General features: G+C 45.0%; 2 protein-coding genes across 3 annotated transcripts in view; one reads left to right on the top strand and one right to left on the bottom strand.

The window, feature by feature from the left end:
• The first annotated feature begins 1200 nt into the window (after positions 1-1200).
• Positions 1201-7239, top strand: LOC115349169 (cytochrome P450 2J2). Its single transcript, XM_030033043.1, has 10 exons — positions 1201-1334; positions 1705-2010; positions 2573-2735; positions 2886-3035; positions 3597-3757; positions 4195-4371; positions 4628-4763; positions 5004-5191; positions 5706-5844; positions 6533-7239. Exons 2-10 carry the CDS (start codon positions 1822-1824, stop codon positions 6706-6708), a joined length of 1479 nt encoding a protein of 492 aa, XP_029888903.1. The 5' UTR covers positions 1201-1334; positions 1705-1821; the 3' UTR covers positions 6709-7239.
• A 2817-nt stretch (positions 7240-10056) lies between these two features.
• HOOK1 (hook microtubule tethering protein 1) overlaps positions 10057-16129 on the bottom strand; it is a 29249-nt gene continuing 23176 nt past the window's right edge. For both annotated transcript variants that reach the window (XM_030031892.2, XM_030031893.2), the window contains 3 exons: positions 15724-15825; positions 14550-14618; positions 10057-13737 (listed from right to left, as the gene is read on the bottom strand). In XM_030031892.2, coding sequence (XP_029887752.1) covers positions 13579-13737; positions 14550-14618; positions 15724-15825 — 330 coding nt within the window. In that variant the 3' untranslated portion in view covers positions 10057-13578. The remainder of the gene's footprint in view (positions 13738-14549; positions 14619-15723; positions 15826-16129) is intronic.

The following is a 16129-nucleotide window of genomic DNA, read 5'->3' as shown; positions in this document are numbered from 1 at the left end:
TGTGGACTTTTTTTCACCTATGAAGTTTTCAAAGCCATTCAGGACTAGGCACTGGTTTCTCTCCATTTTTTTATTCACTCTGGTGAATAAAAGATCTGACCTCTGATATGTGGCTACAGCTTGTATTATTTGCACTGGCTTAGCAAACAAATGTTGATCTCTTCCCTCTTCCATTTCAAACTTGCCTTTCCCTGTTACTTTAGGGTTTCTCATGGAGAGAATAAATGATTGAAGTCGTCATCTTTTTTTTTCTAAATCACCTGGGGAAAAAAAAAAAAAAACAACAACAAACAAATAAAAACATTTTTAAATGTAATGATCCCATACCATAAAGGCAGGAGGCATGAATTTGTTTATTTTTTGGGTGGAACATCTCATGTCTCATGCCTAAGTGTGCTTAAAAGCCAGAGGTAAAAAGAGAGATTCTGCTTGAAAACAGTTTTTTCCCCTTTAAGTTCTGCAATAAAACGGTGATTTAACTTTGGAAGTTTCTCAAGTGTAAAGGTTATGTAGCAGCTTTGCTCTCATGCGTATGGCATTGTTCCAGCGGTGCTGTTGCATCTCTGTGCCTGGTCTTCAGCACTGGACAACCCCAACGGCCACAACTGATGTCCCCGAAAGAGAGAAAATGAACCCAAATCATCCCCCGGAGCACAAGGTGGCAGCTGATGACTGCAAATGGCCACAGCAGAGCCGCACGGTGCAATGGCAAACTGCTGCTGTAAATGCCCCTGCTTCTTTCCCAATAAAACGCAACACATACATCGAAATTCCATGTGGTGTACGTGCGTGATCAACTACTTGTCTCAGACCCACTCTTAGATGCGAAAATTCAGCGCAGCCTGTTACCAGCTACCACCAAAGGGCCGCAGCCCGCAGAGCTGGGCATCTGCTTTGGCTTTTCGGCACCTGCCTTAGCTTTGTCGGGCTTTGGGCACGGCTTCGGCACGGGCTGTGGACTTAAAGGCCAAAGCGGGTGGGAAGGGATGGCTGGAGGGCTCGTGGCAGGGCCAACCTCATGGCCAGAGCAGGTTGCTCTGCTTGCACTTGTCCAGAGGAGATCCGAAAATTATGGTGCTTAGAAAACACTGCAGATCCCAGATGGCTGTTTGCTTCCAGCCTGCATCACCCTGACACGCCGAAACCTCAACCCATGAGTCAGATGGTTTGTGAAAGGTTTGTGCAACCTTATCTCGGATGTCCCCGTTGACCTGGGGCTTGGTCTGGGACTCTTCGTACCAGCGAACGAGCTTCTGCAAACGAGGAAAGCACGAAGCGCTCGGAGAGGCTGGAGCCTCCCCAGTGCCGTGAAGCTGACGCCGGGACGCGGCACGGTAAGGGCACCACCGGGAGGAGAGAGCGGGGCTCACGCCAAGCCGTGGGCTCGTGGGAACGGCACGGCGAGGCTGCCGGAAAGTTTTAATCCCGGCCCCGCAAAGCTCGTTTCTGTCCTTTAGACAAGGACATAGATCACTGGGGTTTTGTAAAGCAGCGGTGGGAGGTGGGAGGGGAAAGGGGGAGCTGGGGCTGGTTTGGTTTGTGTTTGGTTGTTTTTTAACGAGATCAGAGGAAATGCTTGAGTTGATCAAGAAGGGGTTTAATCAAACGGTCCTTGCTGAAACCTGGGAAAGCAGGAGTCCGAACGCAGCCTCCAGGCCAGGTCAGCAAAAGCTGCTCCACGCTGTCTTGTGTTTGTGCCCACAGCCGCGCCAGCACATTGCCCATCTCCCCCAGTCCCTGGGAGGTTCGGTGGTGCCCCGTGAGCTCTACCTGCCCTGACCTGCCGTGGGCCACGTCCCTGCGGAGCCCCGTCATCCACCCATGCTGCGCTTCCTCTGGGAGAGCATCTCCTTCCAGATGCTCCTCATCTTCCTCATTGTCTTCCTGCTTGTCGCCGACTACATGAAGCACCGAAAGCCGAAGCACTTCCCTCCCAGCCCCTTCTCCCTCCCCTTTTTGGGGCACATCTACATGCTGAACTTCAGCAATCCCCAAATCATGGTGCAGAAGGTACGAGGGTGGTGGGCACCACGGGGAAGAGGACAGAGGGGATTGTGGCTACACAACCTTTGCAGCGCGGGGAAGGGGTTATATGGCCCATGAGGACTTGGAGGAACTCACCCTGGGGCAGGAGGTTTGCTCTCGGTCAGCAGCAACATGGATGAAGTTTGCCCGGGTACGAGGAGGGGGACAAGTGTGGAGCGGTCCTTTGGGCAAAGGGCACCACACGATACCGCAGGTGTAGGAGCCCCATAGGTCTGACCAGGGACTGGAAGGGCATTTGGGAAGGGAGTGAAACAAAAGCTGGAAAAACACAGGACTGAAAAATCAAACCTGGAGAGTTATTCTTGATTTATAGCCAATTAACACCAACTCTTGATTAGTCATTTGGGAAAAGAGGAAAGAAAAAGGACTGTACACAGTCAAGCAGACACTTGTGCAAACACCCCATCTCCCCTCCCGCTCTCAGCTTCCCTTATTTTCACCCGTGTCCCCTGCCAGGGCTGTCCCTGTCCCGACAGACACATTCATTACAAATAAAACCCCTTTTATTTATTTCCCCCCCTCCCAGCTTACTGAAAAATATGGTGACATCTTCAGCATGCAGCTGGGCAGCACATCGTTTGTGCTCATAAATGGGCTGCGGATGATTAAGGAAGTTCTTGTAAACCAAGCGGAAAACTTTATGGATCGCCCTGAAATTCCTATTGACAAGGAGATCTTCAGCAAAATGGGTGAGTTATCTGCCAGGACACATATCTCAGCTGTAAGGTCAAAGCTGACTCTGCAGATGTCCGAGACAGCTGGAGATAAGGCAGAGCTCTGGAGCTTTTTCCCCTCGGGGGAAGGATCTGCCATGGCTCATGGTGGGGTGTTTCTGCCAGGACTGGTCTCCTCCAGCGGGCACTTGTGGAAGCAGCAGAGGAGGTTCACCTTGACCACCCTCCGAAACTTTGGCTTGGGAAAGAGGCCCCTGGAGGAGCGTATCCAGGAGGAGTGCCGATGCCTCGTGGATGCGTTTGGGGATGAACAGGGTGAGTGCCACGGCCCTCATAAGCTGTGCTGAAGGCAGAAACCAGTATGGCCCATTATAATTTCACCCATGATTCACTGCATGCTGAAAAATACCTCGCCTTGCAGGCGATGCTAGCACCCTGCCAGCATCCCAGCTCCCTTTTACAGGTGTTTTGCCTTTAAACTGACTGGTGAATGCAGCTAGGTAACACCCGAAGCGTTATTCATAGCCCACCTTCAACCTACCGCTCTCTTGGAGATCTCTGGAAAAATCCCATGTGTGTGTAAACACCGATGTTTCCAATGAATTCAAACGATGCCTGCTCTTCTGCAGACCTTGCTCGCCAAAGTAAACAAACATCTCCATAATCTGATTGAACTGGGACTGCTGGGTCTGCCCGGCCAAGCTTGGCCAGCTTGTGGGGGCAGCAAGGCATCCCGGGAGAGCAGTGACACAGGAGGGTGCCCGTCAGGGGTCACTCATTTCACTCGTATTTGTTGAATGTTTTACTTCTTACCACTGTGTTCTCCTTTTCTGTGAAGACTGGAAGAGTATTGATCACTCCCTTTTCCTTCTCCAGGGAATCCTTTCAATCCTCACTTAAAAATCAGTAACGCCGTTTCAAACGTCATCTGCTCCATCACCTTTGGCAATCGGTTTGACTACCACGATGAGGAATTCAAAAAATTGCTGCGGCTGATGGACGAGACGGTCAGCCTCCACGGGACCGTCATGAGCCAGGTACAGACCTCCTGTCGCCAACATGGACAGTGTGCAGCTCTGCAGGGCCGTAGTTTCTTTTCTGGACACAACCTCGAAACTCATAGCGTTTTCATCACCAAACTTCACTGTCATTCCTTATTCCTTCGCAGAGGGTAGATTTGCCTGTAATTTCTTTCTGCCTTATTTTCAAGCTGTGCAATGCTCATGTTGCTCTCTCTCATCCAACATCACCTTTCCTGCCCATTGACTGTCAACCTGCCTGCTGTAATGCTGGGTAATGAACTAATCACTCCGTAACAGGAATGCCAATCCCTTGTAATGCTCTTCTGGAGCTGAGCTATTTCCACTGACTCCAGCAATTTAGTAAGTGTGGCATTGCAGGCTCCTCAAGTTTTGATAACAGCTGCTTTTTTCAGTCCTTTATTCAATTTGCCATTCTCCTTTTGTGTCCAAAGCTATACAACTCTTTCCCGTCTATAATAAAGTTCCTCCCTGGATCCCACCAAACCATTTTTAAAAACTGGAAGTTGCTGAAAAGTTTCGTGAAAGAGAAGATCGACAAACACAAGGAGGACTGGAACCCCTCGGAGAGCCGGGACTTCATCGACAGCTACCTGCAGGAGATAGCCAAGGTCAGCAATGCAGAGCAAACCCTTCTGCAGCAGGATTTAGAAATCAGGAGAGATGCGAAATGAGCCCAAATTCTCCACCTGAGCTGCCTGTGTTGGCCATTTATGGGCTGGACATCAGGTTCAGGGCAGCCATCAGCAGGATGGAGGTGCAGGGGGCCAGCAGCTTCTGCCAAAATCCTTGGGGTTGACTTGGAGTAAACCTGGTGTCAGGGCAGCCCTTGCTGTTTGTGCGGCACTAACGTACCTTTTTGTGAAGGACAACGGTAACGGCAGCTTCCAGGAGGAAAACCTCGTGGCGTGTGCGCTCGACCTACTGTTCGCCGGGACCGAGACCACTTCCACAACCATCCGCTGGGCTCTGCTGTATATGGCTATGTATCCAGAAATTCAAGGTACAATTAGCAAAAGTCAGTGTTTTGCCTCGCTTTTAGCCCTCGCAGCTTCATGAAAGTCTCTTTTTTGAAAGAGAAATTGGGAAGCCTCCTGCACTCACACAAAAGAGGTGCAAACAGTGGCAGCTGTCCCAGGTCGGTTCTTGGGGGACCCTCACAGCAACCACCTTGCGTTGTTCCAAGGTTTGTTTGGGTTTTTTTTTTCTTGGACCTCGGCTGATCCCTGCTCTTTCCTATCAGCCCGCGTGCAAGCCGAGATTGACGCGGTCGTCGGGCAGGTGAGGCAGCCAGCCCTGGAGGACAGGAGCAACATGCCTTACACCAATGCTGTCATCCACGAAGTGCAGAGGAAAAGCAACATCATCCCTTTCAACGTCCCAAGACTGACGGTGAAGGACACGGTCTTGGATGGCTTCCACATACCAAAGGTAACCCCACTCCTGCGCGCTGAGACTTTAGCAAGAGACTCCCAGTTCCCCAGGCGTGATTTGCCAGGCCAGGTCCCTCCTGCGCAGACAGGAGGGGCAGAGCCACAGCGTCTCTGCCCCGTCCAGAGTTCACTCCTAGCGAACACGTATTTTTTGCCATCCAAACAATGTTCTCCAGCACGTTGAATGGTGCAGAGCGCTGTGGGACGACACACCCCCCCCGCGCACACCATCGAGGCAGAGATCCCATCTCACACAGCTTTTACAGGAACTTTGGCCCAAGGTTACAGCAGATAAAAATGACGCTGATGAGGGAAAAACATGGGTATATAATCATTGCACCTCCAAACAGACAAGAAGTAGGAAAAAGTGGCCATGCAGGGGGGTCTTGGACAAATAATTGCAGCAGAATTTGACTATGGATGCTCTTCATGGAGAGGACAGTGGAAGATAAAAACACCCTTGCTGCTGCCAGTGACAGAGAAAGTGCAACTTATTTTTCTTTTCCTCTTAGGGCACTGTTTTGCTCACAAATTTAACCTCTGTGATGTTTGACAAGAACGAGTGGGAAACCCCCGATGCTTTTAACCCTGAGCATTTCTTGAAGGATGGTCAGTTTTGGAAAAGGGAGTCTTTTGTGCCATTTTCTATAGGTAAGATTTGCTGAATTTTGGTGCTTCGGCACTGAGATGGGGCTTCTAACTGCATGGTGGAGACACAGAGGAAAATAGCAAAGGGGCTGATGTTGGCTGCGCCCTGAGAGCTGCCGCTCAAGACGCGCTCACGTAGCCACCCCAAAGCACCACAACCACACTCTGAGCCCTTCCTTGGCTCTCTTCGTGTGCACAAAAGAGAGGCGAGGCTGAGTAAGAGACCGTAAAAATGCCAGAGACCCTAGAAAGACCTTCAAGGCAAGAGCATCGCTCTGTGCTCCTGCTCCCCCATGGCTGAGTTCCCTGTTGCCACCACAGGGTACCGCAGCGAGATTGCTTTTAGCATCCCCGTTTCCCGTACCAGCATCACGCACCTTCTCCGGTAGCTCGCTTTTGCGCAGCTCGAACCACCTATCCCAGCGCGGGCACGTCCAGACCACGCGCGTCAGCACGGCTTATCCAAGCAGGGGAGGAGACGACGCGTACGGTTACACGCACGCGCTCTCGCAAAATCATGCAATTCGGGGGGGGGGGGGGGGCAGCCCACGCTGTAACCCCAATGCCGTTATTGGGGAGCTCGGTTTGGGCTGCAAAACTCATCCTGGGAAGGGGGTAACACAGCTAGACCGTGGTCCTAAGGGAAGGCAGCGGCTGAGGTTGAGGATGCCGCGGGTGGCTGTCTCCACAGGGAAGCGTGCCTGCCTGGGCGAGGTGCTGGCCCGTGCCGAGCTCTTTCTCATCTTCACGGCTCTGCTCCAGAAATTCACCTTCCAGGCACCCCCGGACACCACGCTCAGCCTCCAGTTCAAGCTGGGCATCACCATGGCCCCGCAGCCCTACAAGATCTGCGCCGTGCCTCGGTAGGGAAGCCTTGGCCGCCGTCCTCACATGCCAAAGGGAAAATCCTTTGGCAGGGATGCTGAAAACGAGCCCTCAGTGGCTTCCCCGGGCAGTGGTGATGACCACCTGGCTTTAGAGAGAGGCTGGGCTGTTTGTTTGTTTCTTTTAAAGCAATTGCAGAATCATTTCTTTTACAAGCGGACCTCGTACTCTGTATCACATGAAAAAGGTGATCAGCCTGGGATCTGCCAGCGCACTTTTAGGCTTGCCATATGGCACTGTAAATGAAGGAGGGGCTTGGGGCTTTCCTAATTTTATGATAGATGGCCATGCTTCACAGTGGCAAGAGAATGAGCAACACTTTAGAGATTGCAGTGTTCAGGCTGTGGCTGTGTACTGTGGAAGAGCAGTACCAGCCCTTGTTTTATGACATTAATACAGGTATTAATTACCAACATTTTTTTGATTTTTGTTATCCTTGACATGTAATCCATTAAAAAAAGGTCACTCTATAACACCTCTTTCTCTTGCATCAATAAATCCTTACCAATCCTGCCTCTTGGAATATGCTAAATCCTCCCTGTTTACCTGCCCAGCACCACCGAGTAGCTGGTGTGCCCGGAGAGCGGAGTGGTGAGCTCCAGCAACGCATGATGCGCAGCCAAGCCTGCTGCACTCAACAGTCTAATGAATAAAAGGGTCCCTTGGAAAATACCAGCAACAAATTACTATTATTTTAAACCATCGCATGCAAGGTGAAACAGTTCCAAGATTGACAACCGGTGGCTAACGCCAGTAAATGCATCAACCCCGTAAGAGTTACACCACGGGATGCTGGCGAGACCCCCCAGGCCTGACAAGGTGCAGCTCCCAGGAGCGGGACCGGGGCTGCCCGGCAGGAAGGCACGGCACAGCACGGTGCCAGTAACACACACCTCCAGCTCCTGCTCACCTGGTGAGGAAGCGAGGAGAAAGCAACCTTCTCCTGTTCATTTTCAATTTTTCCTGGAGTACTTTTTGCATGTTCCTAGAGGAAGCAAATTTTTCCCAGTCCCTTCTGAGAATTAAGTCATCTCCTGAAGGAATTAAAAGCATCTTTTTTCATGCAAGCATTAATGCTCAGGTGGGTTTTAAATCCTTTTATTTTAACCTGCATTTTCTCCTCCAAGCGCAGAGGGGAGGAAGCATGGAAGGCTGGGATGGCCCCACAGACGGGCTCACAAAAGGGCAGAAAAACCCTGTGGCCCCTCAGCTGCATACTGGGGTCAAGCACAGCCATACAACATAAAACAAAATTTATAGCAAGTGAACACAGCTTCTGGCAAGGCTCCTTCAAGCATAGGGCTGGGTGGGGAGGCTCTGCTCCCTCCTCTGGTCTTCTGTGCCAGGCACAGCTGGGTGGAAACAAGAGGTTGGACTAAGATGCTGTTTCTGGCTCTTGAGGCTCCCGTTTCGCAGATCCGTAAGGTGGAGACGTGGGAACCAAACCAACCTATTTATAAAACGCAGGAGACTTGACCAGGTTCTCACAAAGAGTGGGATGAGACACCCCCAACCCCAGCTCCCCACCCCTCCTCTCCCCATGCCAGCTGCCCTCCTGACCTGCTCCTGGCAAGGTGCTCCCACATCTTCCCTTTGCAGCTGAAACAAGGAAGTTCATTTGACTTTCTAGACCTTATGTTCTTTCTTTTCCTTCCTTGGGAGAAGCAGAAGGGGAAGGCTAGAAGTAGGCTGCATGCCTGGAATCGACTGGGAACAGGAGAGGGGAACAGTGACGAGTTTCTGTTGTGTGCAGCATTACTCCCAAAGCACTTCCAGTTTGCAGGTGTCATCTGACTTCTTTATTTCACTCCTTGGCTCAGATTCCCGTTTCCTTTCCCAGGCTGCTGCTATATCCAAAAGCTTCCTCCCCCCTCCTCCCCAGGTCTCCGCCGGGTTAGTTGTACTCTGAGCAGAGCACATTTCACAGGACCATTTTGCAGAAGGGCTCCTTGGATATTTTGCCCCCTCCACCGAAACCATCTCCCATGCACGGCTGACCTCACCTCCTCCCTTTGTTTGCGCTCAGGGCCGTGCTCCTGCACCTCTCCAAGGACACGCCTCGCCTAAACATACAAACCTGCTGTAGTGCTCGGCTTCTTAACGAGCTACCAGAGAAGCCGTAAGCAAACGGGGTCACAGACCCAGGCTCTGCGCAGGCGGTCTGCGTTTGAACACAGCTTCTCGTGACCAAGCACTTGGAAACAGAGCTCCCCCCTGCACACACCACCCCTCGCTCGCCCCTTCTGCGCTCAGGAAGGCAGCGGCGGCTGCCGGTGCGTGTCCTGTGACAGATCACATACGGGCTGAAAACATCCTGCAGCTCGGCTCAGGCTTCCTGCACAGCTGAGAGCCTCTTCCCCTCCTTTCTCCCTCAAACACACACCTGCAGTTTTTGTTCTTCAGTGGCTGAAAATGCTTTTACATCCAGCCTCAGAAAGAAGGAAAAATGGTTCTTCCGTATCTGGCCATTCACTTCACACTTACTGGGACACTTCTGCCAGCACGCAGGCCCTTCCACGCTGAGGGATCACGCAGCTCCCCATCCTCATGGAGTAGCAGCCCAAGGCAATAAAAATCCTTACTTACCAATGTCAGGATAGTCAGGCTGAGGCTTATGGTTCAGAGAAAGGGAAAACCTGTGGTAAAAACAGGTCTGAAACGGGGGCCCTGAAGGAAACTTGTGACACCTGCTCCCTGCTGATCTTCACTCTGGAGGGCTGAACAGCTGCCTGCTCTCATTCCCAAAGTCACTTCTGGGTTGAGGTTAGTGCTCAGGGAACAAGAAAGCTGTCAATGAGTCTAAGAACTGGGCACATAAACAACCAGCAAAGCAGACTGAAAAGGGCAGTCAGTTTTCTTGTCCAAATAATAACAAGCATGGTGATTTAGAAGTGTGTACCCCTGCTCTGTGTCCTCTTAGGTAGGGCTGAGGAGAGTAGGCAGAGATCCTAACTTATTTCAGCAGCAATAAGCAATTACTGAAGTCACTCAACAGCTAATTTGTAGTGAGTTTTAGTCTTTCCACTTCACAAGGTCCCTTGCCCAGCTCTCAGATGACTGTCAGCAGACTGAGTACAGGTAACCAGCTTTGGGTGGGAGCAGAACCGTAAGCAGGAATGAACTGAAAAGAGGAGGAGAAGGTGGCACAACTCTGATTTGTTGTTGTTACAGCAAAACATACATACACTTATTATACATACGTGACATGACATTTTAGACGGTGTAACTATATCCACATGCAGACCCAGTTCATACGTTGCCCAGAAATATAGATGCTTACATCAGCTAGGGACCATTAAATACATTGCTTGGAATAAAGACACCAAAGAATTAATTTTAAAAATCTTTATGTGAATATAAAAGAATTCTTTCCAAAGAAAAATAAAACCAAAAGTTTAAAAATTAGTGCAATTTTTCAAGTTCTATGCAACACGGTGTTTACATTTGCTTTAAACAGAAGATGTAGACACTGGTACACTGAAAACCTTAACTCTAGCTTGACTAGGGGGAGGAAGGGAAAAAAGCGAAAAAGTTAAGAAAATTACTTTACTAGACATTACCAACTCTTAAACAATTGTTTCCATTTTCTAATTCCTAAGCTATTTATGGCTACCTAAACAAAACATCAGTATTGCTTATATTACTTATTTCCAAGTTAAGTGTCTATTGTAGAAAATAGAATACCCATATATATATATACTTTTAATGAACAAAAAAATCAGTTAGGTGAAAATTTATTTTCAGTGAAAGTTTCTTCATCCACTATAATACAGTTGTTGCAAAATAATCTTCTCAAAACTGCTGCCTGATCCACCTTGTGTAAAAGAACCTACTAGTTCAAAATTTGTATTATTGCTACAAAACACTTCTCTTCCCTAGTGGTTATTTTTAATCTTATATAAAAAAATATTAACAAATGATATGTCAATCAGAACATATTTTTGTTTCTTTGGATCTATATTACCCGTTTTACTGGAAACTGGCTAAATGACTAATAATGCTGATTAACTTCAGCAATATTCGATGATTTCATCTCGTAATTTGAATCTGTTCCTAACTGTGCTGTCTGGGCATGATACGAATTCATCTTGCAGCAGAAACAAGTAGCCCCTTTCTTCGTCCTGCCTCAGCAGTGGTGCACATTGCATCAAAGAACATTGTATTGACATTGTTCTGCTGCTACATGTTGCATACAACTCAGCTATAACACAGCAATGCTATTAGTAGCTTTTTTTTTTTTTTTTACATGAATGAAGTTAACATTAAAATGATACTTATTCTAACAATCCTTTCTGCACAGTCAGATGAGCTGAAGTGAATACAACACTATGGCTTATAATCAAATATTTATTTCTACAGATCAGTTCCTCATTCATAGGACATAACCCAAGTTTAACCAGTTATAAAACAGCCACTCTTAAACAGGTTCTCAAGCCCAAAGAAACACTTAAGTTATATTCACAGGCTTAACTTTTAACAGTTTGGAAAAGCCCCAAGTAAGTAACATTTCATCTAATACCTGAAAACCCGATTCATTTTTGGCAACCCCAACAAGACTATTGGGGACAACCTTGCCCTGAAAAAGGCTGATCCCTGTCTGTAGTCCCATATTTAAATTCTTACATTGCAAGTCAGAAGACAAACTTCCAATTAAACAATAGGGAGGTTCTTGGTCATTTTTGGTCCCAGGGTCTGCAGTTTTGAGAAGTGTACATCAAAGACATTTGCTCCAAGTTTTTCACTATTCAGCACCTGATATGACTACTGACACAGCTCTACTACTGTGAAAAGTACAACAAATGCATCAAGCCTACTAACTAGATGAGTATTTGAAAGATGTCCATGAAAGTTTCCATGCTGTAAAGAACGAGGGTTAAGAGACCCATTCAACACCATCAGTGACAGTTTCACATTTCACTAGAACACACCAAAGTACCAGGCTTTAGAAACGTAAGCATCTTGCTAAGACTTAGTCTCCTGTTCCACTGCTCACCACCATCTCCCACACCACTAGCAGATTAAACAAGCAATTGTATCTTAAAAATACAAACCCCAGTAATATCACTGCAGCAATAAAAGACCTCAAAACCCAAGAGGTAGTCCAAAGAAGCATAAAATCCTGAAGAACACAACCTGATAGACAAAACTGTCCAATGGCAGTTTGTCTGACATATTCTCTGCTCATACCACATTTAGCATGAGACTGGCTTTTAAACAATGCCTTGTGTAGACAGAAGTTTTGAAAGAGGAAATATCTGTTGAATGCCTAAATGTACAGCACTGTAAATCTAGCACCACAACTAAGAAGCAACGCTAAGTACTAAAAATGAATACTTCTATTTTCTCTAGCATTGCATGCAATGTCCAATAAAGAATTTAAGAAGCTGGGGAAGGAAGAAATCAAAGAACAAGCCATACTGAGGGGCATGCAAAATAGAAGACTACTCAAATTTCAGAATTCAAAACTTAAATTCTGCAAATCTGAACCCCCCACTCTCAAACCAAAGATGGCCTTAATGGTGAAGACAGACATATGCTTTCATTCACACATACGGCTGAGTTTCATATTAAATCACGGACTGGTACAGCACCCTCAAATACTTAGTTTAAGTGTATTTGTTTTATTTTAAGGGCTGCTGTAATTTTATTTTATTTAACTGTGTATAATGAATTTGTTCTAGACAGTTTGCAAAGAAGAATGGACATTAACAAGCTTCCTAAAAATACAGTTCACAACAAAAATAAGACATTTGGTAAAGAAAGTGACACAAATTTTGTGAATGATAGCAGCTTCCTGCACACAAATTTCAGACATCAATCCCCATTTCATCATCTTCAATCCAGATACTGCAAAATTATTATAGCTCACCCGCTATTCTCCCTGCCAACAAACAATCTTTGCTGCCAACAACCAGCACAGCTATCTTTCATTCATCTGCCTAGCACAGTTAGTTCAGAATTACTGAAGTGAAACTACGTTTAAAAAGAGGAAAATTAATTTCTATGCACAGGGTTGTATAAATAGCTGGAAATAAATGGGGTTCCTTCCCACCTAACCACCTTTCTGCAAATAAATGCAGTGTACCAATATGCCAGACTTTTAAAACATAGCCCAGACTTTTGAATTACTGTAATAGCTTTTTTTCTTACACAGGAAAAGACAGCTTATTTGGCTTTAGTGAATTCAACATCTTAAAGACAGGTTCTCCTTAATGTATATACACACAAACTTAATCTTTCCTTTTCTAAATAAACTGAGTAATTCTGCTTCTCACTTGAGATGACAAAACAAATCCTGTCTTCTGTTATATAAACAAGTCAACTGGTACTACACCTTTTTTTTTCTTTTTCTATAAATGCAAGTATTTTCTTGCTTTTACAATTTTACTTCGTATTCTAAAAAAGTTTTTTTTTAAAACATGGTACCAATCTTTTAAATTTATTTTTAGAAGAGCCCAGCAAAAATGCCCAATATTGCCAGTTTCCTGAAGTACATTTTTGCATAACATCTTTCCATTACAAAAGTCAACTTTCTAGCCCAAACCCATTAAATAAAGTTTTAAATATATAGTGCCAATTTTTATATTTACAATATATTCTGAAGACAAATATAAATCTTTTAAGTTGTGCTTGTAAATACATACTGCAGTTATTAAATCTACTTCTATTTGGAAAACTATGTGCTACCTTCTAGACACACCACTGATCAACTTAATCACTTCTTGATAGGTTCTGATGTTGAATTCGCAGTTGCCCACCATTCTAACCTCCTCTTTCATCAAGTAGTTAAAAAGGAAGCTATAAAACATTTAAGGACACTTTAGCATGTAAGTTTTCCTCATGGTCCTTGGTTTAATCAGATGTTGCACCCGGTACTTTAACAGTGAGATTCCTTCTGGTATTGGTGACATGACGTTGTTGAGCTAGGAATGAGCGTCCGGGACCGTCTCTGCAGGCACCGCTACTGCCAACCAGTCTTGCTTCCATACCTAGCTTCTGAAGAGTTAGGCTCTGCAAATAAGTTAAACAACATTTACGCTATAACAAAAACAGAAGAAAAAAAATTGGCTATCTTTCATACACAAAGCTCATACTTACTAAGTATGCACACATAATTTCTTTTACTGTATTTCTTATATACTCTCTTGCTGCCATAAAAGGTATAGACCAAGACTGAAGAAAATAAGATCCATTCACATTCTTATAGAATGTGTTAATTTTAGCTTATAGTGAAGTTGTTCCTTTACTAAGCCATTTAATTTTACTTTCCTTTTTCGATTTCCCATTCCAGTCTTTCTTTATGAAACTCTACTTAAACATTCCTTCATATGAGGATGAAAGAAACTTTCTCCAGTCCTTTTCACAGCAATCGAACGTCAAACGTTCCAACAATCTTTGCAACACTGCTGCAGGATGAGAAGATGGCTCTAGCTTTATTCCACAAATACTGTGCTAAAGACACTGAACACCGAAAGCAGGAGTCTGGAAACATTTTGAACCACAGCCTCCCTTTGTCTCAAGCCCAAAAACTTCAACAACAAATGCTATTGAACATTCAGGAGTTTTGCCTGCTAAATCCAGATGGAAGCTTGTGGCAGCAAATAGTACATTACTAACATTGGAAGTCATGGCCTATGCCAAATTTTAAGTCTCCCGTTCCAAAGCACAGAAGACAAGCAGAAAACATACAACAAAATAATTTTACAAAATAGTTGATTGTTAAAACACTGCTAAAAAGACAGTGATGTAAGATTTAACTGTCACGTTTAGCAAAATGTGTTTTTCTGATTTCTGAAATACCTACAACTGAACTTTTGACCCACCTTGTTATACCATGCAGTTACAATTAGCTTTTCCTCATAGTCACGTAACTTAGCAAGTTTGTATTCAGCCTGCAAGGAGACAGTAGAGAAGACAATCTCAATTACAACACAAAAATAATCTGCATAAACTTATTGCAGCCCATTGAGTGAAATAAACACATGCAGCAGAAATGCTTAAATATGCAAAATAACTAGAAGGCTTAGAAGTGTAAGGAAAGATACTTCCATAAATTACCATGGGAGAAGTTATAGACTACTTCAAGAAGAGGCCAAGCTTTACTCAAGTTGCAGTTCAACTTAAAAACATACTTTAAGAGTGTGAGTGGGGGGAAATGCATGAAAGTCTAGGGTGTATCAGAAAGTCTATAAATAGTTTAGTAATTTTTTTCATCTGAAAGTCAAAGACAAGAATGTACCTCTAGTGGCTGAATATTCTTACCACGTTACTGAATTGCTATTATACAGTATGTTTACCTAGTACATACACATAGAAGAAATCTGAGGCCACAGCATTTATAAAGTCAGATCTTTCAGCCTACTAACTCGTGTTGAGGAATTTTGTATTTGCTCAGGTAACTATTCTAACCAGTCCCATCAATATTGCTATAAAACTAAACACATTTTTTTGGTACTTGCACTACTGTCAACAATCCTTTCAGGATTTCAGCCAAGCAGATTTTACTGAATTAACACGTTTTACTCTTCTACGTAGTTTCAAGAACTCCACTATATGAAACCACTGTTATCAGGGGTCTAGTAAATAAACAAGTCACTGCTCAAATACCTAGTCCCTCATACAAAATAAGTTACATTACTACTGAAAAAGGTCAGACTCTGCAGCTCTGTGCAAGTTACCATAACATGGCAAAACTATTAGTCTTATGAAATATTTCACTTATAGCTTTTCAGAGGTTTTAGAAGGAATCCAAATTAGTGTTTCAGTTGTACATTGAAAAACACTGTTGAAAAGTAAACTGCTCTGACAGACTTACACTAAGATACAAGGTTAATTAAGCCAAACTAAAAAACTCTAGCTTTGATGCTCTGTGCAGTTTCTAACTGAATGCAGCATTGAAGGATACTGGATCATTAGGAAACAGTAGCTTGAGTGTCAATGATATTAGAAACAGCAGAACATATTAGAAGTTATTATTAAATATGTGTAAATTTTTACCTCTAGTGCTTCTATTTTTTTGTCTTTATCTGTTATCTGTTTTCTGAGCAACATAATTTCTGCTGATGCTGGATTTAGCTTGGGGTCTAATGTTTTTATCACCTGTATGAGGCAAAACAAAAGCATTACAAGTCAGGTTTGATTCTCAACAGCTCTGCATCTCATTTGCTCACAGCAGAAATGAAAACATACTGAGCACAAGTCAGGCAGTTATGATGAAAACTAGGCCATTACACTGTACAACAGAAGATATCAAAGGGTACAAAGGAATCATTAACGCATCTCATGCTTTAGCCTAAACCCCATTCTCTTATACACTTAAGTGACTGCAGTTGAGTAATTTGACTAAAAATGCAACATATAGCCACTAATTTTAATTGGGAGGTGGAGGGGGGGGGAGGGACGA

Source organism: Aquila chrysaetos, chromosome 12, assembly GCF_900496995.4.
Source record: "Aquila chrysaetos chrysaetos chromosome 12, bAquChr1.4, whole genome shotgun sequence".
Lineage (NCBI taxonomy): Eukaryota > Metazoa > Chordata > Aves > Accipitriformes > Accipitridae > Aquila > Aquila chrysaetos.
This window is presented reverse-complemented; position numbering and strand designations above follow the sequence as displayed.